Source organism: Hetaerina americana, unplaced genomic scaffold, assembly GCF_022747635.1.
Source record: "Hetaerina americana unplaced genomic scaffold, ioHetAmer1.1.p SCAF_6, whole genome shotgun sequence".
NCBI lineage: Eukaryota > Metazoa > Arthropoda > Insecta > Odonata > Calopterygidae > Hetaerina > Hetaerina americana.
The window spans coordinates 27,444,872-27,467,358 of NW_027287205.1; the positions used below are offsets into that span (position 1 = coordinate 27,444,872).

At 41.1% G+C, this 22,487-nt stretch overlaps 1 protein-coding gene across 1 annotated transcript in view; it reads left to right on the forward strand.

Annotated features, from left to right (window-relative positions):
- Positions 1-7,695, forward strand: part of LOC139695332 (RNA-binding protein MEX3B) — a 39,083-nt gene extending 31,388 nt beyond the window's left edge. Inside the window, exons 2-3 of the mRNA XM_071594040.1 lie at positions 2,933-3,451; positions 3,530-7,695. Coding sequence (XP_071450141.1) covers positions 2,933-3,451; positions 3,530-4,305 — 1,295 coding nt within the window. The 3' untranslated portion in view covers positions 4,306-7,695. The remainder of the gene's footprint in view (positions 1-2,932; positions 3,452-3,529) is intronic.
- The last annotated feature ends 14,792 nt before the right edge of the window (positions 7,696-22,487 follow it).

The window sequence follows — 22,487 nt, forward strand, 5'->3', positions numbered from 1 at the left end:
AGAATTTGCTAACGTTGTTGCGACAGCATTTAAGTCGTGGAGTAGTGTAGTGCTTAGCGAGTCATCATATCCCTTAAGCAATATTGGATCTGTATTATGATACTTGAAAAGCTAATATAGTCGTGGTCATCTTTAGGTTGCTATTTGTTCGTTCATTGGTATAAAACTGTAATCATTGCTGTTGCAGTAATCTGGGATGCCATTTACAATCAGCTGACTAATCGTAGATGGTAGTGTACATTTTTCAATGGAACGCCCGTATTAATTATCAAAATCAAAAGTCATGATTCTTATGCCGTTGAAACTCGTGCAATGACTTAGTTGATCAGGCACACCCAGTTATTTTTTTTGTCTGTCCTTGAAGAAGCTTCTGGGTTATAACTGTTCAATCAGTATTACGAAGCTTTTCAAGGAAAATTGTAGTTCCCTTGGAGTTCGAAGTCGAAATGAATTTTGTGTTACATTCTTTTTCAAGCAAGTTTCTCTTTCGTGAATATTGTGCCAAAGTTTGAATTTGTTCCCCAATTAGTCATTAGTCTCTATCGTTTTAAATGAAAGCGGTCAAGTCAGTCACTCATATTATTTAAAGGGAATTTTTTTGAACTTTTTTCCGAAATTATTTAAGACTCCTACACCAGTATTCAAGGATGTAATTGTAGAGTATGTGGTCGTAATACCGTGGTGACTTAAGGGCCATTTTTCTCTAAGTGGGAATATTCAAGAAACGCTTGTTTATTGTATGTATTGACAATGTGTAACGAGGAGCAGTGTTGTTTTTTTTTCTGTCTTCCAGCATAACTTATTCAGTTCACCATCCCTATTCATGCAGGGTAGTGTTTTTCACTTCCCATGGCATGTACAATGTGTTGACACTATATTTCCTTTGCGTGCATTATATATCTTAAATTAGCAAGAAGTGGTCGCGTAAGTTTCATCCTGCGCCTATTGTTTGCCACAAGTAATATTTACTCATGAATTTTAGAATCACACGGTTTTTAGGTATGTTTATAATATGCAGTCTAAAGTTTCGGGCCCAATTTTTTTAGCATCAGCTTTTTTAAGGCGTAACGCTCATTGGAATGTTTTATGTAACGTAGGGTAGCGCTCGATATTTTTCACTCAGTGCGGTTAGAATCCCGTCGTGTGAACTCTTTACGTTAATGAGATCTTATCGCAAGGGAAGCTGACAAGGTCGTCCAATTTCAGCGTTTCACGGCATTGTCGAGGACGAGGTGCCCGTTTTTCGTTTGTTCGATGTGGTTTTATGCAAACGAATGAACCACCCTGCGGTTTTCATTAATCAGGCACACAAGCATTGAAAAAAATGTTTTGGGGTTTTCACCCGACACACGAGCTGTCTGCAATGTAAGAGTGCATTGCGCGAATTTGAATGTTCATTGTAACTTATCAGGATGGCTTAAAGTTGACGTTACTATGCCTAATTGCTGACCTAGGATTGTTAAAATTTTACATTATTTGGAGTCGTGGGATGAATTACAGTTGCCCATTCGAGGGTATGCACATATCTGGCGGCGTGGTTTTAAGGCTGATATTTGCCTTCCTCGTGCGAATCCAACCACGTCTTCCCTCGCGCCCGCTGTGGGAGCACCTCATGTTCTTTCGTGTCCCTCGTATGGCTGTCGACGGCTCGCCCGCCTTGGCAGTCGTCGCGCTTCCCCTCGCGCATGCGCCCTGGTACTCTCCTCGCGATGACTGCTGGCAAGGGGGAAGAGAGCGAGTGGCTTGAGCGCATGGTGTCGTGTGTTTTGTCGGTGTCCCCCTCTCTCGGGAGGCGTGGTTAACTCTTCTCTCTTGGGTGTCCGTCGAGTGGCGCCGCTTTTTCCCCTCCGCAGAGCCGCCGCATGTTTGCTGATTCGTCTGTTATCTCCCTTTTTTCTCTCTCTCCCCCCCCTCGCGATTAAGGCGTTCACGCTGTCTCACCCGAACTGAAGGAGAGAAAAATGCTTCTCCTGTTTCCCGTCCTCGTGTTTGCTACTAGGCCTCCTCTTTATTTGCGATATTACCGACGACGACTTCGAAATGGATGTTAACAGAAAGGTTTTTCTGTCCTTACTTACCCTTTTTATGCCTTCGGATCACAATTGCCGGGTTTTTTAATCGGCGGACTGAAATTAAATTGAAGCCGGCCTAAATCTAGGCCCGCTTGTTACAATGCACTTGGTCATTTAAGATGTTCTAGATCATTCCTTTGCAGGTAGCAGATCTAAAGCTCTGCGGTTAATTTCGCTTTGCTAAATTGTTAAGCGAAACGATATGAGCTTCATTCTCTCCTTACGGAAGTAGACACGGCAAGCAATGACCAATTGAGTTTGATGTGTATCAGTGAGCTGATTCTTGTACATAATGAATACATCCCTACAGCGGTATCGCTAACGCGAGCGAGCTCACTGCAAAATGAACCAGGCATTGGAAATGTGCGGTAATTATGGAGGTGATTGAGCATGTTTATAATCAATATCTTATTAATATAATGCCATTGCTCTAACAGAATTACTTCTCAATTGCTCAAAGGCGGAAATAGTTAGCCAGCAAATCGTAAAGTTTTGGGGAATTGAAGTAGTTCGGGTACCATTTATTGAAATCGTCAGTAAACCTTGATTTGGAGCTTTCAGTGTCCACGTGGTCTGGCGTTTTACAGTATGAAGTCGTCATTGATAACGTTGACGCTACAATTTCTATTTCCCTGCCGGCCCTGCTCGCATTGATGGTTTTCCTTGGACGCTTAGAACTGGTTTCGGTCCCTTTGCAACTAACAGTGTCGGTTTTTTCATTCCTTTGCCATGACTGGGTTCGGTTCGATGTCCACCGGGTATTTGAATGTAACGATGATTTCCCCAAGTTGGGTGACCCTTCCACATGTTTAACCGCTGGTTTTTTCTTTCCCCTTCCCCTCTCTACCCTGTCTCCGCAGGCTGCAAGATCAAAGCCCTGAGAGCTAAGACTAACACCTACATCAAGACGCCGGTGCGCGGGGAGGAGCCGGTGTTCGTGGTGACTGGTCGCAAGGAGGACGTTGCCAAGGCCAAACGGGAGATCCTGTCGGCCGCCGAGCACTTCTCGCAGATCAGGGCCTCCCGTAAGAGCACCCTAGGGGGCGGGGGCGTGGGCGGGGTGGGCGGCGGCGTGGGCACGGGCGGAGGGACGGTGCCCGGGCCCCCGGCCAACGTCCCAGGCCACGTGACCATCCAGGTCCGCGTGCCGTATCGCGTGGTGGGGCTGGTGGTAGGACCCAAGGGGGCCACCATCAAGAGGATCCAGCACCAGACGCACACGTACATCGTGACGCCGTCGCGGGACAAGGAGCCGGTCTTCGAGGTGACGGGGCTTCCGGAGAGTGTGGAGACGGCGCGCAAGGAGATAGAGGCGCACATCGCGGTGCGCACGGGCGGGGGCGTCGGGGGCGGGGGTGGTGGTGGAGGCGGCGGGAGTGGTGGAGGCGGCGGGGGCGGAGCCGTGCCTTGCTCTCCCGGAGATTTTGCCGTGGATGACGCGGGGGACAGGGGAGGAGGCATGGTGGGCGAGGAGATCCTTGCCTCGCTCTACAAGAACGGCCTCGGGTTCCTCTACCCGAACATTAAGGCGTGCAACGACCTAGCGTCCCGCGTGTGCGGGAAGTTAGGTCGCGGCGTGGAAGGCCCCTTCGCCCGGGCCCCGCCCGACGTGGCGTACACAACATCCTCCCTGCTGGACTCGACCCCCATGGACAGCGTCCTCTTCCCCTCGGACTTCTCTTCGTCGCTGTCGGGCGGCGGGTCGTCCTCTTCCTCCTCCTCATCCTCTTCATCTTCCACCTCCGGGGGCATCGCGGCGACCAACGGCACATTTAGCGCGGGCGGAGCCCCCTGGGGCGGCCTGGACCGGGACGAGGGTCTCGGGGAGTCGCCCTCATTCGAGGGACCTCCCTCGGGGCCCTGGTCGGACCTGAAGACGGGACCGGCCGGCAGGTTTTCCCCGACGATCGTGAGCGCGGCTGAACCGTCGTCTCCCCACCTGCCGGCGAGGAGGGTCGGGTCAGACCCTCTGGGAGTGACCGCAGTGGGCTCGTCGGTGTCGCCGACGGATTCGGTGGGGTCCCTGGCCAGCATCGGGAGCGGGGGCGCTGCCCCCGGGGTAGGGCGCCGTGAGTGCGTGGTGTGCTGCGAGCGGGAGGTGGTCGCCGCTCTGGTTCCCTGCGGCCACAACCTGTTCTGCATGGAGTGTGGTCAGAGGTTGTGCTCGAGGGCCGACGCCCACTGCCCAGTGTGCCAGCATCCAGTCAAGCAGGCCATTCGCATTTTCTCTTAAAGAGGCGGCACGTAGGGGGGCGCGTGTATTATTTTCCCGGGGGGGGTCGATGAGAGGGGGGGCCCTAATGTGGGGCGGGAATGGCGCCCGGAGGCCTCGTCGGGCCCCGGCCAGTTCCCTCCCACCTTTACTCTCAGCTCTCGATCCTCCCACCCCTTGCATTTCTGTATCGACATGCTGCTGTTTAAGAACCATGCCCGCCCTGACCTCCCCCCCTCAAAATGACCCCCCCCCCACCAAATATGGAAACACCAAGCCCACCAAATCCCCCACTCAATCCACAGCAGTTGTGGATGAACCTGAAGATTTTTCCCCAATACATACCCGAATCTGAGCAAGGGAACCACTTGACAAATCTTCCCCCGTTCTCTCCCCCCCCCTGTTAAGAAATCTCATTTGCCTCCCCATTCTATCCCGTTCCCCACCCCCAAGGAAGAGTTAGAAGGAATGGAAATCACCAAATATGCCTCCTCCGACTTCGCAACAATGTGTCTCGGATGTGGTGTACTTAGAAGTTGAGGAAGTGAGGCGCCCGTCGTATTATAAAAGCGCTGGCAGAATACAAAAATGGGGGGGCAACTACCCGATTTTGGAAGAGAAAAATTTTATACAACGAAAGAGTAAATTATTTAAAATCTATATTTTATGTTACCTTTTTTGTTGAATATTTAGTTTTGAATGTGTGGATGGTTAAAACTCCTTTTCATCGCCGGTACATTCTGTGAACGTTCTAAACAAAATATTGAAACTAAAATCCAGTTTTGCATGCTTCATTACGATCCACAATGTGGGGATGTTTGATCGGCTGACAGCCCTCGATGTGTGCAGAGGGCAAGGTCGTCACAATATATGTACGAATGCATACTATATCACACATTTTAAGAGTATTAAGATATTTTAATGAGATTTAGATTTTTGTATTTTGTGTGTGTGTGGATGTGTGCGCGTGTGTGTGTAGATAACTTGTACTAAAAAAAAAGACAAAATGTTGTAGAAAATAGTCTCTTTTGAGATTTCTTTTTCAATTTTTTTCTCGGGAATTTAAATTTATGATAGGCCATTCATAATTATTTAAATATGATATAAACAATAAGTAATTTAATGAAGTTATTAATATAATAAAAATGGTTAAATGAAACAGCACTCAGTCTGACAGAGGACGACGCATCTACCACTAGTTCTTAATTCTGCAGAAGGGCTGTGATTCTTATAACTGCCATCGGAAAATCGGGAGACAGACTGCCCCTCTAAAAAGGAAGACTCCACCGTACTAGGACGCGTAGTTAATGTGTGCGTTTTTGAGCCCTCCATATATATTTACATGTGTAACATATATATGTCTCTCTCTTTAAAATCCCCTTGGAAAAAATGAGAAAAAAATTCACCAGCTGGCTATGTTATCCTCAGTGAAAAAAAAAGTCCCCGTTATTGTGTATCGTACCCCCTTGAACTCATCAGAATCGATGGGCATTTGCCGGTAGCCACGTTGCACCTCTCCTCTGCCCTGCTTGTCTAAGATGGCGTCCCGCAGCGGAACAGAAGCGAGTGAGCGCCAACCCCGGCCCCGCTTCCCGGGAATATCCCGCGCGTGCGGTGTTTTCGGACGGCGCAAGGTTGGCCACTCGAGCAGCTAGCTTTATTTTCAAGGCATTGGATTAGGCAAATTAGCATTTGGCATTGAGTGAGCATTCATAAAAAAAATGAGGCATTTGACGGTATCCAAATAAAATTGGAGGGAGTAGGAATGTGGGGCGGAGGTCAGGTTGCAGAACCAAAACATATAAAATCGTGATTAAGTTATAATTATTGATTATTATTAGTAGCATTATTGTCCTGATCTATATTATTGCAGGGAAGAACTAAAGAAAAGTCATCTGGACAGTATCATTCCTTGTTATTGCCAGGATATTATCATTAAAAGAGAAACATATCCCTTGTTAGGAAGGAAGAAGTCTGTTGTTTGTTTTCTGTTCTCATGTGATATAGGCCATAAGTTATTGAAGAGTATTAGAGTAATTATTTATCTATCTTGCTTGCAACTGCTGCAGGTTGATTTAGACATTGTATTAATATTGAATAAAAAAGAAAACGTTACGGATGACGGTTTAGTCTTGTCATCTGAAAACTACACATACATAAAACACACGTGGTATTGGAACAGATGAAACAAAGGCAGGTTTTAATTAGCATGACATGTGACACTCAAGACATTTTGAGCACCACACTTAAACACACACACACGCACACAACACATGACACGACATGATGAGACACCGGACATGCGAAAAGCATAATTTTCTTTGATGCTCAATTATATATGGCCCTCTTTGAGTTTAAAAAAAATACCTTTTCTTTCCAGAGAGGGGGCAGAGGGTAATTTTCAATACAGTGTGATAAGTGTATTCTTTTTTTTTATACAAATATATATAAATGAATATATTTTTTCTCAACCTCCCACGTCCTCTGCCCAGACTGAGTTGCCCTGTGCCTCAAATGCAATTTCAGTATTTGTGAATGTTCAAGAACATATGTATTCTTTGTGTGTAGCTGTTATAAAAAAACGATAGGAAGGGCTCTATATAGTGGAGGCTGGATGGAGAAGAACGCATAATAGCAAAAGTGTACATGCTTTTTTTAGTAACTCGAAATTTCACTTTATTTTTATTTAATATATATATATATATACATATAAATATTTCAAGTTTTGATCAATGCTTAGCTATAGACAGTTTTTGCATGTTTCTAAGTAATTTTGTGACAAAAGAACACGTTATTCATTCTGATTGTATACTATGGCAAATTTTCCCCGTTCCCCATGGATAAGTTTGCACAATAAGAATAACTTCAGAGTATTAGCATAGTGTTTTTCTATTTTATTATGATCCTATATATTATATAAATATATTATAACGTAGCTATATAGTATTACTGAATCTTGAGAAGTTATTTTTTATGTTAGTCTGCTCAAATGATTTCGAAGTGTGAAGGTTTTTTTTCCCCTCATATTTTTCTCAATTGAGTGTTTGTAAAAAAAAACTGGAGCTGTCTTCCAGAGAATTTTTTGCTTCGAATGCCTCCCTCTCATGTGCATTTCCTAATTGAATAACCAAAAGATATAAAACTACGGTATCGATTTTTTTTAATGTTAATTTTTTTTTGACGACCGCGAATTTGACGCTCTTCAATGTGTTTTTAAAAATGTGTTGAAAACGGGAGGGGACAACGTTGCAGTCTGTGCATACATATATTTTTTCTGATCTATTTTTTTCTGTGTTGACAAAAAAAAAGGCGATAAGGGAGGAGGAGGGGGGGGTCGGCATTTTGGTTGAGAATCAGACTTTGATATAGACCTTCGCCTGCGCCGTTCTTTCCGAAGACTGTTAGTTTTCTGTGTGGATAGGATGAAGGGGCGGTGGGGTTCGTGTTTTTGAGGTGTGGGTGGGAGTGAGAAAGGAAGGTGGGGTGGGGGGGTTAGAGAGGGTGTTTTCGTGAATTACTCGTGAGTTGGAAAGGGGCACCAGGGGTAAGGGAAGGTTTGGACTGGACGTTTTCCTCATTACAAGAATGCGTGGGGTCCTGGGTGAATGATCGTGTGCTTGTTTCGTAATGTCGCTTACCAGTAATTGCAGAGTTACTTGAAATAAAAATCCTTTAGGCAAAGTTGAAAAAAAAAATATGTAACCCCTCCACTCTCTTTCAAAAAACTAATTTTTAAAACGGTGAAGTGTTTGACGAAGGAAGCGGGCCGTATGCTCATCTATGAAAAAAAATAAAAAAGAAGACAAAGGAGATATATTTTTTGTTTTGCCGCAATAAGTCGATGGCGAATTCGCTCTTTTTTGATCTCGCATGCAAATAAATTTGTGAAGGGGTTATTAAAAAAGGGGGTCGAAAAGTTGCGTGAGCCATAGATTTGGCGTGGATGTAGCAGCAGCTGTGAAAAGTTTTTGGAACGTGCTTTTTATCAGTGGGACGCGGATGAAAGTGTTTTGACAAGTTGACGAACATTTTTTTTTGTGTGCAGGGAGGGGGATGAGAAAGTTTTTGTCATCTGGTTAAAAAAAAAATAACAGTTGCAGCCGTCATTTATCGTTTTTTAAAAAGTTGTTCTGGTGCACTCGTGGAAGACGTTTGTACAGGGGGTGGGTGTGTTTTATGTCATTCGTTTCAATTCCCACCCCCACCCCCCTACTATTTGTGTGCCGTCTCGTGGAGACCCCTCTTTAATTCTTGCCTCCTCCCACCTCCCCAACTATGTTCTCCCAATCCTTGCGCTGTTGAATATGAAAACTCACAATCGGAGTCGTGGAATAAATTTTTCTCAGTTTTCAGTCTTGTCCAATCCAAGTCGCTTTGGGCTGTGTCTTTTGATGATGCCAGTAATAAATGTCGGGAAGCGGAAATTTTTTTTTCTCGAGAGAGAGAGGAGCTATTTAACGGTTGTATAGTCGAATTTTAATAAACCATAAAAAAGGAGCTCTTGTTTAAAAAGAATTAGCCTACGCCGTTTTTAGAAAGTAACCATATTTAACTATTATTATTGACAATTATTATGGAAAAGTGAATACTTTTTTGAGATATAGGAAATTTAATGAAGGAAGGGGATGGTGAGATTGAAACTCCTTTTTGCCGATGTTAATGAATGAAAGAAATCTTGTGCTTCTCTCATTAATATTAAAAAAAATGATATCCTCCCGTTATTTCTCGTTTCGGGGATCCAATACTAAATGAAAAAGGTGATTTTCTAGTGGCCGTGGCTGCTTCTGTTTCTTTATCAATTCGTGAGTGAGAGGGTTTCTGCCACCAGCTTTTTGACTGATTCTTGAGGGCGGCGTCAATATTTAGCATTGTTATTAATCTTAATGTGAAAGGGTTCAGGCCTAAACTTGAGGTTACGTACATGTTAAAAAAATAAATTGTTCCGCTTAATGGGACTATAATATATTCATAATATATATCTCTGACTTTGTTAAATACTTAAAAAAAATCGAAGGATTGTAATGTTGCAGTTAAGATATAAATATATATTGATATGGTGGGATTGGCACAATGTCAAGAGGAAACTTTGTCCGATGTATCCCAAGGGAGGACAGATCTTGTCTGCCTTGATAATAAGTCACTCTGAAAGCAATAATTTAAGTTGGTATCCTTTTTACTGGTAGGCAGTACGTCAAAATGTGTGTCAGTTCCGGCAGCTCTTACAATCCGTGGTGAAAAAAGCTACAAAAAAATTAACCTGCTCAGCATGTAATAAAAAAAGTCTATTAGTGAGTAGTCAGATGGTTATGTGCCGTGCAGGTGCGTGGACCCGTATTGTACTGGGCCCAAATAGCTCGACCTCTCCGAACTGGAAGTCGGAATTAGCAACCCTTCGGAGGGGTTAAGGTACTGTAAAGAGGGCCCGTGGGCTCGTCTCTCGCCCAGTAGTTTACGGTGCCACAGCTTTTGAGAGTATTCTGTAATGTATTTGCTGCCTTATAACAGGGGTTCAGGAAAAGGCCTTTTTTGCTGTTGGCCAAGGAAAAAATGAGTGTATATATTTAAGTAGACAAAAAAGGAAAGAATTGAGATTAGTGTAGGAATGCCCGATTTATTTTAATTTATTTGAGGTTTTTTTTCATCTTCTCATGGCTGCGTCAAATCCTGAATGCTGTTTCTTTGAATATATTTTTTGCTATGATTTTTGGCCGGGATGACGGTCTCTTTTCATGTAATTTGTCATCGATCACTCTACGTTATGATCTCTTGTACCCTCAGATCATCCCAGAATTATTTATTTTTCGAAGAAATCGTGTGTGCACCCTCCCCCCCCCCCCATACCAAAATTTTCAGTACAAAAATATATTTTCTCTTTAGTTATTATTTTTCGAAAAAATGAACCTCTCGACCAGTGCCAGGTGGTCGAGTTGGGGATCACATCTGGAAAAAAGATAAAAATTTGTTTCGGCCACTCCCTTACGGGTGTAAACCCTGAGGAAGGTGTGAAATTTTTTTCAATTAAAAACGCAAAAAGTGTGTGCGGCGGAAATTTCGTGGAAAAATTTTGGGATGGTGCTCAGGGCACTCAAACTTTATTTAATATTTATTATTTTTTTTGCCTGTCTTTTTGTATTAGAGCACACAGAGAGAGAAGCACACACGTCTGTGTGTGTACCATATCAAAGCTTTACTGTGATTTGAAAGACTGATTATGTGTTTTTGAAAATTGCCATTGTAAATTTAGAGAGTGTGGGGATTCGTGATTTTATGTTCCTGGCGTAGGGTGTGAATGAATGCATTTAATAATATATCTGCGTTAATAGATATTTAGAAAAAATGTGAATGGCCATAGTTAGCCATGACCAACATGTCATTTAACGAGTAATAAATAATACCGCCAACAGCAAAGACGGGTCCATTTTTCTGCTTAAATGGCCATAAAAGTACCGTAATATATTGAATATATTAATGATGGTTATAATTTATATATATATAGTTGTATATTTGTACTATCCCAGTTTACAGGAGTGTCAAGTTGAACAAGTTGTGGTTTTTTTGCTAGCATTCGTTGATGGGTTGAGATATTTGGATATGGAGGCCATTTTAATAACTTATTATGCGCTGACTGACGGTGGGAGTGTGTTGGAACGTGTATTCTTTCTCAAAATTTGTTTGTGATTCTTGGAAACTAGTGAACTTTTTCAGCGTTACCCAATTAATACGTGGATTTTAAGAAAAAAAAACCCTTATTCCATTTGCAGTTATTGTCCTGGTGTTCTTTTGTCGTGATTGTCATATGCTATTTACGGTATTTTGTGGACACTTAGTTCAAAATAATATGTCGATGCTTCATGTTTTGAGGTGCATTGTTGTGAGTAAATCAGTTACTCGTTCGACCTTGTCTCTGTGTGACAAGTTGGCTTAAGGGTAATTGATGAAAAAAGATAAAAACCTGTTTCCATTTGTAATTCGTGGAGCTTTGTTAGGTTTGGGATAAGGTATTTTTGTATTAAAATTTTTTACGAAATTTAAAAGGAAAGGATGTCTTGCAAACTTTCTGTTCGCGAAAATATTTTCTTATCTCATTACTTAACAAAATAAAATAATAAAAGACGAAACTCCTCGCTTCCTTTCTTTTTTCGAGACGGCAACACTCTCCAACAAGGAGAGAATTTTTTTGTCGCAAAACCCTTACAATGAAGGAGACTCGCCGCATCCCAAATCTAGCGGGCTACCCCCTGCACTGTAGCGTGTAATGCATATGATAATGATGATATGAATTATGTCTTTGTTGACGGTTTGCGTGTGTTGCGCGTATGTTGTATGGTTTGTGTGTGTGTGTTTAAACTGCATGCGAGGAAAATGTGGAATCAGTGGCCGACTAGTGTTTTGTGGTCTTCTGTCGTTGGAAAACCGCATCTCCTGCCCCCCTTCCCCAAAAACAAAAAAAAGACTTGAAGGAACGGCGCACCTTTTGAAACATCTGCAGAAACAAACTGAAAAAAATTACGAGGAACGACCAACAGACCACGTGGCAGTCTACCATGAACCAAACCTGTTGCTCAACAACATCTTTAAAGACATTTTAAGAAAAGATGGACATCCCGTGGTGTTTCTCTTTAAAAAAAAAAGCCTCAGCACAATTCGGAGATGTTATAAGTGTGTGTATATGTGCCGAGTTGTCTATACATATATATATGCATATATATATTATATAAATATCTCTATCTATCTCTCTATCTCTCTCACCACCCTCATTACGGAATTACCCCTTCCGCTATGACATGCAATACAGAAGCCTTGTGTTAGACAAGGCGGTAAGGCGGCCGGCCCACTGCCAGAATCAACATTTTTTGTCGTCGCTTTCAACCCTCTTCCTCCCAGGATACCCCCCGATTGCCATGCAAGCTAAAGTGTGTGTGAGTGCTCGCCGGGTACAGTAGCTCCGGAGGGAATTTAGAATGGTTTCCGAAAGAAATGTTAAGTTTTTTTCTTTTTTGGATTAAAGAAAAAAGTGGTTGTTTCGTGTAGCTCGTGTGACCCGAATCGGCCTCTTTTTAGTGTGACTTGGTATTGAGGAGTGATTTTTGTCTTCAAAAGTATATATACATACACATATATCTATATATTTAAATAAATTAAACAAATATACCCCAATTATTTCCCTCAGAACATGTGCTCAGTAAAAGTATTTTCCTCCATTAATACCTCCTTTAAAAAAAACTCGAAACAAAAAATAATCCTCTTCTCCCGTGGATAACTTTATCCCCCCCCATAAAAAAACCAGATTACTCAAATCCAGATTAACCTTCTACATCAGGGTTGTGTGTGTTTGAAATATAACGTTACGTAAAAAATAAATAGGTTTGTTTATTTGGAGATGTGTTTATCCAAAGATATATACTCAGCCTAATACCTAGATAGTTCCATGCAAAATTCTTCACATATATTTTTATTATACATGTTTTAATGTGCGTATGATAATCTTGAACAAATGTATTTTGAAGTTCAACATATTACCTCCTTTTTGGGTAAAAGAGTACTTAAAGATAATGTATGTTAATTTTTCATGTTTGCTGATATTTTATTTTTCAGACTTGTGAATAAATGATTCACTAGGAATAATTCACTAGAAAAATAAACTGTATTTGTAACTGATTAAATCCTTTGTTGTTTTTATTTTATCCACACATCCTTCCGTCCTGCATCGAATCCTTTTTTTTTCCTATTAAATCCAACTTTACATACGTGCAAACGTTTCCACCCTAATTTTTTTTTTCTACCTTTAAAATTTATTCGCACAAGTTGCTGTTAGTTAAAAGCCTCTTTTTAATGTTCATTAAGGAATTGAGACTGAATTGTAACATGAAATGATCAATTGGCATATGATATCTTTGGTACCCTGGTGCCCAAAATGTTTACACACCTCACTTTTGGTCTTTTGCAATAGTAATACCATTATAATTCGTCCCCTTTTTATTGGCATGGTACGCAGTACCGACCGTACTATAAATATTTCACATAGCAATACGAAATAAGACCTTACACTGCAGCAATCACATTTGTCATGTCGAGGTAATATACTGATGTCGTTCTTGAGTTATCCCGTTTGTACATTGTAGAGAAATCCCAGATGTGTGATTACGAAATATTCTCTTAGGATGTATTGTGCATTACGATTGTTCCCCCACCCCCCTGGAAAAATAAGTACGTATTTTGTTTCCCTTGGAAACGAGGGAACTCCCCAAGTTTTTTATAAAATCGAATTGGCGTCGTTTGTTCAACATTCCTTACTTAACGTGGCTCCTTGTGATGAATCGAGGCGCACGTTCGAAACGCTTGGCGTCTTTCCTTTGGCTATCGTGTTATGAGTGAATTTAAGAGGGACGGCGTGTGGGGGAGGGGGGGAGTGGTCAGCCCGCTGGTACAGTCTTTAACGCACTTGATGTGGTGTGTTGTCAAATGCTTTTTGTACGCGTTATGAATGGGAGTTAGTCAATTGTTGAAAAAAAAATAATATATGAGGGTCCAGGTTGGTGGCATTACACATTGCATTCGCTCACAGTTCAGAGGAACGACCAAAAAAACAACTGTTTGCCCTTCCATCATGTGGACTACACTTCCATAAATTCCAAATGTGTGTGTGATGGGTACAATTGAATTGAAAAGCGTTCGATCATTTCGGAGAGCATTTAACGATTGAGGGAATTCCGATTGGAATACCATTGGTAAACTTAATGGAGACTTGAGTTACCGTGGGAAAATGACTTTATTTCTGCCAAAACCCCCAGACCTCCCCCAGTTTGTCAGGGGTTTCAAGTCCGTGTTTGTTTTTTTCCCTGATTCCCCGTCGTCTTGCTTCGATTGATGCTCGAACGTTTTGACTTGGGGTGTAGTTCTCTAAAGCAGTGTTTCTTATCTCCCGGGCAGTGATCCAACATTTAGTCGTGAACCTGATAAATTGGTTCGCAATCCTAAACAGAGCTTTTGAGCGTTTCTAAGATCAAGTCTCTCTTAACTCATCGCCGATATTGCCTACGACTTAAATTTTGGATTGCACCCCCGAAGTGAGCATGAGAATCGCTTGTTTATGAAAAGCTATAAAGAGCACACTTGCCGGAGCTGTATTTTAAGGTAAGATTGTCATGTTATTTGATATATCAGGGACTCAAATCACTTGTATGAAAAAGGTCCTGTTAGATGTTATAATCTTAACGGCGGTTTGCTGCTGGGTTTTGTGAGAGTTTCTGCTTGCTCTTTCAATTGCTAATACTATTCTCGTTAAAGGGTTGTGTGGTTAATTTTATAGCCATCATATACATTTCTGTGTTAATTATTTTTAGATGAATGTAATTGAATTAGACATTTTTTGAAAATCTCCCGCAAATGTAATTTCCAGGAAGCTGAATAAAGTTAAAAGTATCGTTCTTAAATTATTTTTCATGTGTCAACCCTGGGTGTTCAAATTCCTGTACTCATAATTTCCACGATGTGTAACGCTTTAAGAAAAAATTTAATCGCTTGTATGGGGAAATAATTGTGTGAGGACGTAATTAATTCTATTTGTCGAACTAATACAGTTGTGACTTTAAGTTTGAGCTGCAATGTTTGCGCTGATATTTAACGAGAAGAGGATTCTACAGAAATGGTGCAGATAGACAACTTTTGTCGGAATTATTTTAGTCGTAGTAATATTGAGGGGAGTCGACCGACAGCCTAGGTCATTTGCGCCATAGGGGATGATGGATAGGAAAGGATGAAGGGTTGAGAGAAACCTGGCGTCGGCATTAGCCTACTCTTTACGAAAGGCGCCAAGGGGTCCGCAGCTTAACGTCCCATCCGACGGACGGCGTACTCACTCAAAGTGCCCTCCACAAAGCACCTCAAGTAGGGATCGAGATACCACTGAAAAATATTCAACACCGCCAGGATTTGGACCCGGACCCTCTGGGTGGGAAGCCAGTACGTTAGCCCCCGACATTGTTTTATTAAGGCTCACATTTCTACTGTAAATGCTCACTAATTCATCTACTGAGTTGAGTCTCTAGGGGATATGAATTTTAGAATATACGTAGTGAAACAAAATAAGTCCTTGTGTCAAGGCACATTCATTTTTTTATTTTAATTACACTCGTTGGAAGCGTTTCCCTGTTGATGATGAGACACACTTGCTTTTATGCCTCGGGTGTTCATAAGTAGGATGTAGTCTTGAAAATTGTCAGTTACGTGTAAAAAATCTAGAAAATGTATTTTAACTTTCAGCTCAACGTTCAATGAGATAAGCGCAATGGAATATTGGAACATTACCATTGTCATTAGAAAAAGAGATTTTTGTGGCCCCTGGTCGAAAGAGGTGCACCGATCCTAGCAGTTAGAAACAGCCTCTGAAAAAAAGGTGTGGTCAGCCAACTGACGACTCCATTTCTTCAGAGACCAAAAGGATGAAGACTGACAAAAAGAATGCCGTACCAGGTTGAGCTGGACGAGGGTGGGAGAGATATAGTTTATACTATTATATTTTGCTTATTCCGCATTTGAACATGTTGAGTTTTTCGGCGAGGAAAATGTTTTAGGAAGAGAGATGTCCGCTCTTAACATTTGCTTTCGTACTCCGTCGGTCAGTCAGTAATCGTTCAAATGGAGACCGTACAATAAGGCTGGAAGAAATGAGAAAAAATTAGTTGTGTCTGAAAATTCTAATTCTTCCATTAATTCTCCCTAAACAGATTTCCAATATTTTCTGACATCTGTTGTCTATTCATGTTCTGCACACTCGTTGGCACTATCCGTAATCTTCAAAAGGCGTGTTAGGTTGGGCGCGGTCGTCTGTGTGACATTCTGTCGCTGCGACAAAGAAATCGCAGTCGCTGAAAGATATTGTGGAGCGTGCAAGAGTGACCTGTTAATGGCAGCTGTATCTTTGCGAACGTCGCTATCATCGCGAACTGCAGTTTATTGAATATGAAAGCCAGACATACATTAAATAGCGATCGTAATATGTGAAAAGTTCACGTATTTTGAATAAGTGTGATCACCAACAAAAGGTTGTTTAGGATTCTACCTTAAGGGCCGAAAAGGTGAGTGGATGGTACCGTTTATTCAAATTATATACTATGAAGTAATACACCAGTAAACCCCAAGTATTTTTTGAAGCAAAATCAGTATAAAAAGCCATGGAAAATGCTTTTATCGCAGGTCTCATAAAAAAATTGAGGGCCATGTGAATAATTACATTTTTTCAAAACACGATGTTTAATAAATCCACTGCCCCTAGTTAGACAAAATTTAATAAAACAATACTAATGAAAACACAGTACATACATTTCTTTTTTTTATGTGTGCCCTTTCAACCACAATACTCCTCGTAATATTGCCATGATATTGCATCTGTTTGGAAAGCTAAAATATTGAAGAAAATAATTTCTTTTAGCAATTCCATTCCATTACAATCACTGCTCACCCCACGTATGGGGTGAGAAGTGATTGTAATGGAATGCTTTGCAAAGGTCATCCGTGCAAAGTGTCTTTCCGTGTTCCTTTTTTAAGACTAAAATCGCTGGAATAAATCTCATTTGCGCTCTTGGCATATTGTCGTTTTTACTTTTGACCGGTTGGCACGTTATTGACTGCTGGAGGTCCCCTAACGGGGCCGCGATGTCTCGTCAGCGTCGTAGCGAGCAGGAGAAACTATCCACCGCGGAGATGCTATCACATTCGATCATAGTGAGGAGGATAATTTGCATTTCATGGATGCTCCTCGTCCGCCTGTGATATAATAGTAATGAGGGTGGTGCTAATCCACCAGCGGAGTTGGATGGCTTTTTAATGGGAAGGCACCCGTGGAGCTCAGCGTGGTGGTGGCGAATAGATTTAATTCGAGGGACGGAGAGGGCGAGAACACGGCTTCGCTAACGGGGAAATGGAATTTTTAATTACCCATCATCAATTTTTGGTCGAACGGTGCCCTAGCACAGAGGTCTTGCCTGCGGTTGGCTCCTTCCGTGGTCGATCCCCGTCCTTGTCACGACGGCGTGAGGGCCGGAGAGGGTCATTTGCCAAAAGGAGGGGATTAATTCATGGGTGAAAGACGGAGTGATTGACGCTTTGGTTTTTTCACAAATGGTTCAAGTCTTGTCCTTATGTGGATAGGAGGGACTGTGGAAACTGAATAAAATCTTTCGTAAATGTAAAATAGAGCATGCCTAAATGGTGACGAATAAATCGACAATAATAAAAGCGAGGATGGTTTGGTAGCTGTTAAAATAAAATCTCGATGGTATATAAATATGTATGTTTATACATTATAGAACTACAATGAATGGACACTCACGAAATTCTGAGGATGATGGCTTTACCGTAGTATCTTCAACCATATTCGTGTTCTTTCATTGTTTCTACATTTGTTTAAATATGGTTTTTGTGTTTGAATGCTTGTATATATATGTATATACATGTATATATATATATATATATATATATATATATATATATAGAAAAAAATATATATGTATAGAAACAACAAAGATAGTTGGTATGAGAGCGAAAAGGAAAGATTAACGAGAAACCCAGACATTTCTGGCCCTGGAGAATTACTGAAATAACTGAAGTGGAGTACACATTGAGTTTCACGTTTATCTTTTTTCTTTTCTTTCATACCAAAAGCTTCAAAAATAAATGTGAGTCACCTTAATGGCAAAGTATTTCATATATACTTGTGTGTGTGTGTGTGTGGATGTTCTTGGTTGCGCACTTGTCCAAAGAATCACTTTGGACAAGTGTCACAATTTTTCGTCTATCAATTGATATTTTCTTTTACACAGCCGACTTGTCATTCCTTGCGCTTGAATGCGAAGACTATGAATTTGTTTGACATCTGTCAACTACGTTCTAAGGCCACCACCCATTTGGAGGATAACAGAGGGAAGCGGAGGAGGAGGGCGCGGTGAATATGAAAAGATATGGCGCGAACAAAGTGAATTGAAAATGTATTCGCTCACTGTCCGAAGATTAGCAAATCATAAGAAAATGAGAAATTCTACTCCAGCATAAAATCCAAACATCCAGCCGGGAGCATCCTGCATCTCAGAACTGTCCGTTTTTAGAAATGGGGCTTTTTTCATGGTTCCTTGCTTCCCCACCCACCCTTGTGCACGAGCCTGCTTATCTTACGTGTGTATCGTGCAAAATGTGTGAACCTTCCCCTTGCCTTCACGTTTACTACGACTCCTCCCTCCAAACAGTTTAACAATATGCCGGATTGTGTTCACACCCACAAGAGGTGTGAAGCAATATTTTTTTAATGGGAAACACCCCACGCAGGTTAACCGCTATTCTCAGGAGCTTTAACATAGTTCACCGTAGCAGAGGAATTCGAGCTCCGCATAGCAGAAGTGTGATGAAACAAACACGGAGTCATTATACGATCGTTCCTCACGAATTCGTCAACTGAGCTCACCAGTTGGTCTGTAATGACAGACGGTCTCCCCGAACGCTCATCGTCGTGTGTGTTCCCCCTCCCCATGTTGAAGTTGCGACACCACCGCCGAACAGACGACTCGTCCATTACATTGTCTCCATACACCTCCTTTAATTGGCGATGAATATCACATGGGCGAACGTGTCTTGCATTGAGGAATTTAATCACTGCCCTCACTTCACAACTGGCGGCGTTCTCAATTTTTTTAAACATTGTAAACAATCACAGAAACAACACAGGCAATGCTAGCGTCACGCAACTTGGCTCAGAGAAGGCAGACAAGCCACTGAAGCTATCTGACCTCGTCCAGCGGCTACTCGCGTCGTCAGCACTTCATGCGGCACGAACGGGTACTACTTTCCGGATGACCCTCGTACGTTGTGGTGTTCACGATCCTTCGATGTGTTAAAAATAAGTTCCCCAAAGGACTTGAAAGAAAAAGACTTAAGGATCCGACATCTCGAACCGTTTCTAAATGCTACGTGTCAATTTATAATTCCTTTTAGTTTGCTTTCAGACCTCCCCATTGTAGTAAATTGGCAATTGTATCTAAGTTTTCGTTTATGCACTGTTGAAATTAAATTTAAAACACTTCGCTTTTCCACATAAAAAACTTTTATTTTCCCGATGATGTTATACCATAACGAAACCTAAGTCGTAAATAAAAGTTTTTTATGTGGAAAAGTGAAGTGTTTTAAATTTAATTTCAATATGAAGAATGTCCACCAAGTGACGCCAGAAACTGTTTTAATTAATGAACTGTGTTCTCAACTATAGTCTCCGATTCCCCTCTCTCAACAAATCTCCCCCTGGATCTAACAAATATTTACGTAAACATCTGTCACCATGGCAACTACATGGCACATAATTGTATATATATCCGATGCACATATTTCCGTTTTAAATTTAATTTTCTTTAGCAAAACAAAGAATGAAACAATCTAAACCTTCATACAGAAATACATTTTACGTGCTATCATTGACATCAAAAGTTCTTTCACACTTGTTTGGCATTATTTAAGAATTGTTTCTCCTGTGTACAGTTATTTGCCTGTCTTTTATTAAAAAAGACCTTGGTGCATTACATTTATTTACAATTAAATAATTTGTAGTAAATTAACAAGTTTTTTAAAGTAACTTAATTATCAGCTTTGCACTCCCGTTACCTCTAAACTAACTGCCACCTGCTGCTAACAAATATTTACGAAAATAATTGACACCTTGGCAAGTACATGACACTTAGTACGTACATACATGTTGGATGAATATTTATGGCAGTAAGTTTGTTGCAACGCTAATCAAACCTACAATAGGCAGGGATGTTTATAATGTGGTTTGCCACCAAATATGCGATCGTCTTCAGGGGACTTGACCTGTAAAGTTTGGGGACTCTATCCCTGATCTTTGAGTCCTAGAGGGATAGATCATCGACGTAATATCATCGGATTCAAATGACATTTGTGTTTGTGCGAGTGCTTCCGTGGCGTATGGTTGGTATAAGTCATATTAAAATCTGGATATCATTTTTCGGGTGAGACCTGATAAATGGCCTTCCGGGTTGAAATAAAGTTAGTGAGGGTCCAAATCGGTCCCACCCTCCCATTTTCCTCCACATAAATTCCTTTGTCACCTTTATTTTTGAAGACAATCCAAAAACAGCCAAGTTGGCCTCAATATACGGTCACAAACAAAAGGCACAATGAGTGATTCAACGTCAAATCGAACAAGAATCGTCCCCCCCGGTTTTATATTTATTTAAAGTTAATAAACAATTGTAGACTTTGAAGAGAAACCGTGAAATATAAATTTTTCCCCGGTTGTACCCGATGGTTACCGAGATATTTCGGTTCAAACCCGGCGCCACTCGCAAAGTCCGGTATTTTCAAATTATGCTGAAATAATAAACCGAGGCAAATAGTTTTGGACTGTGTATTAATTTCAATAACGTATTATCCAAATAATTATTTTGTTTATTTTTTGCAAAAATAGCACATGAAAATTTTTTTGCTAATTTCTTATTTACATTTTTTACCCGCTATTCGCCCAAACAGTAGAGGGGGAAATTACCATTAAATTTCTAACGTTAAAAACCATATTTCTTCATTGAAAAAATAGTATGTAAAATGATATTAGCTTGATAAAATAAGACCTGCGGCGACACCAGGCCTGCGGTTCTTTAGTTTTGTCCTAGACCACCACAAAGTCATAAACTGTTGAGATATCTGGTGACAAGTAGCTATATTTCTTAGTTTCTATTTTAATTCTACCTTTGGGGAGGTATATTTTGAAAAAAAATACAATAAAGTGAGGTCAATTATCGTCCGAATAGACGTGGAATGTCTGAGTAGGAGATATTCAGCACCCCAATGGGGTGGGTAATTTTTCTATAAAAGCAGTCCGAATCGAAATCAATTCACGAAATATTTTTGGCGGGTGTCATAAACCCCTCTCCGGCACCCCTTGGATCCTGAACTCGAAAACAACCCTTCTGAAAGAATTGCTTCGGCCCCTGATGCCGTATTAGCTGACGGAAACTAAAACTCTGCCAAATTCCCCAGAAACTTGGCCCCAAAGTTACTTCAATATATTTGCGTTTCCAACATTTGGTCCTCGGTTCAATGTATTTCCTCACAAATATGAGAACTTTACTCCAGCAAATGCTTAATTCGTTTTGGCCGGCGTTCTCTGCTAATTTCATTTTCATAAAGATTTGTAAATCATGCCATATTTCTTGGAATCAGTCCGAAACCGTGAAGGCGTATCCATCTTCCTTATTCGTATCTTCCTTATTTGTTTTTCCTTTTGATCATGCGTTAGTTGACCACTAAGCCAAAGGGTTACAATCATTTCGCATTGCAGTATTAGTGTGACGGATATATGATGAGATTTGGGTGCAACACAATGAAACTAATAAAATTTCCAAAAAAATTAAAATTAAGTCTAGACAATCTAGTTGTGACAAAAAATAGAAGAGGTCACCTATTTGGGAAGCGTTTTGGAGGGGGGTGGGCGGAGTGATGGGGATATTACAAAAGGAACTGTGTCGAGCAAAGAAGCGTTTTCATAGAGGCGGGAGTTAATGAGAGGCACCTTAAGTAAACGTGAATGGAAAAGACTGGTGAAAACTTAACATGGAGTGTAGTTTTTTATGGTTCAGAAACTTAGCCGTTCATGCAAGAGGATAAGCGTAGTTTGGAAGCTTATGACAGGTGGATGTGGAGAAGAATAAAAAAATCAAATGGACGCAAAGAAAATCTAACAATGATGTTTTAGGCATGGTAGTTGAAGAGAGACGGCTAAATTCGATGGTTGCAGATACAGAGAGACGGTGGGATGCTGTAGACGCTGATAGAGGGGATAATTCTGAGAAATTCAGGTAGAAAGAGGAAAAGAATCGGTATATTAAATGGAATTGAGGAGCACAGGAAGTATGCAGGGCTAAAGAATGATGTAGTGTGACTTCTAAGGATATTCTGTGTCATATTAGTCCAGGCTTAGGAGTCCAGTAGTGTGTAGTTCCAGGGTCCATCAAAAATCTACCCTCTCCTGTTAGATCAATACTAAATTTAATAATATGTAATAGACAAGGATGTGTAGACTTTTTCCACATTGATAACGACGCCAGTTTCGACTTGTTCATTTCGGATTTTTTTGTGCATAATTACGTATTATGGTAAGTTTTTAATTTTTCTTATCTGTGTGCCTAATTTCCAATCATCCCCATGGA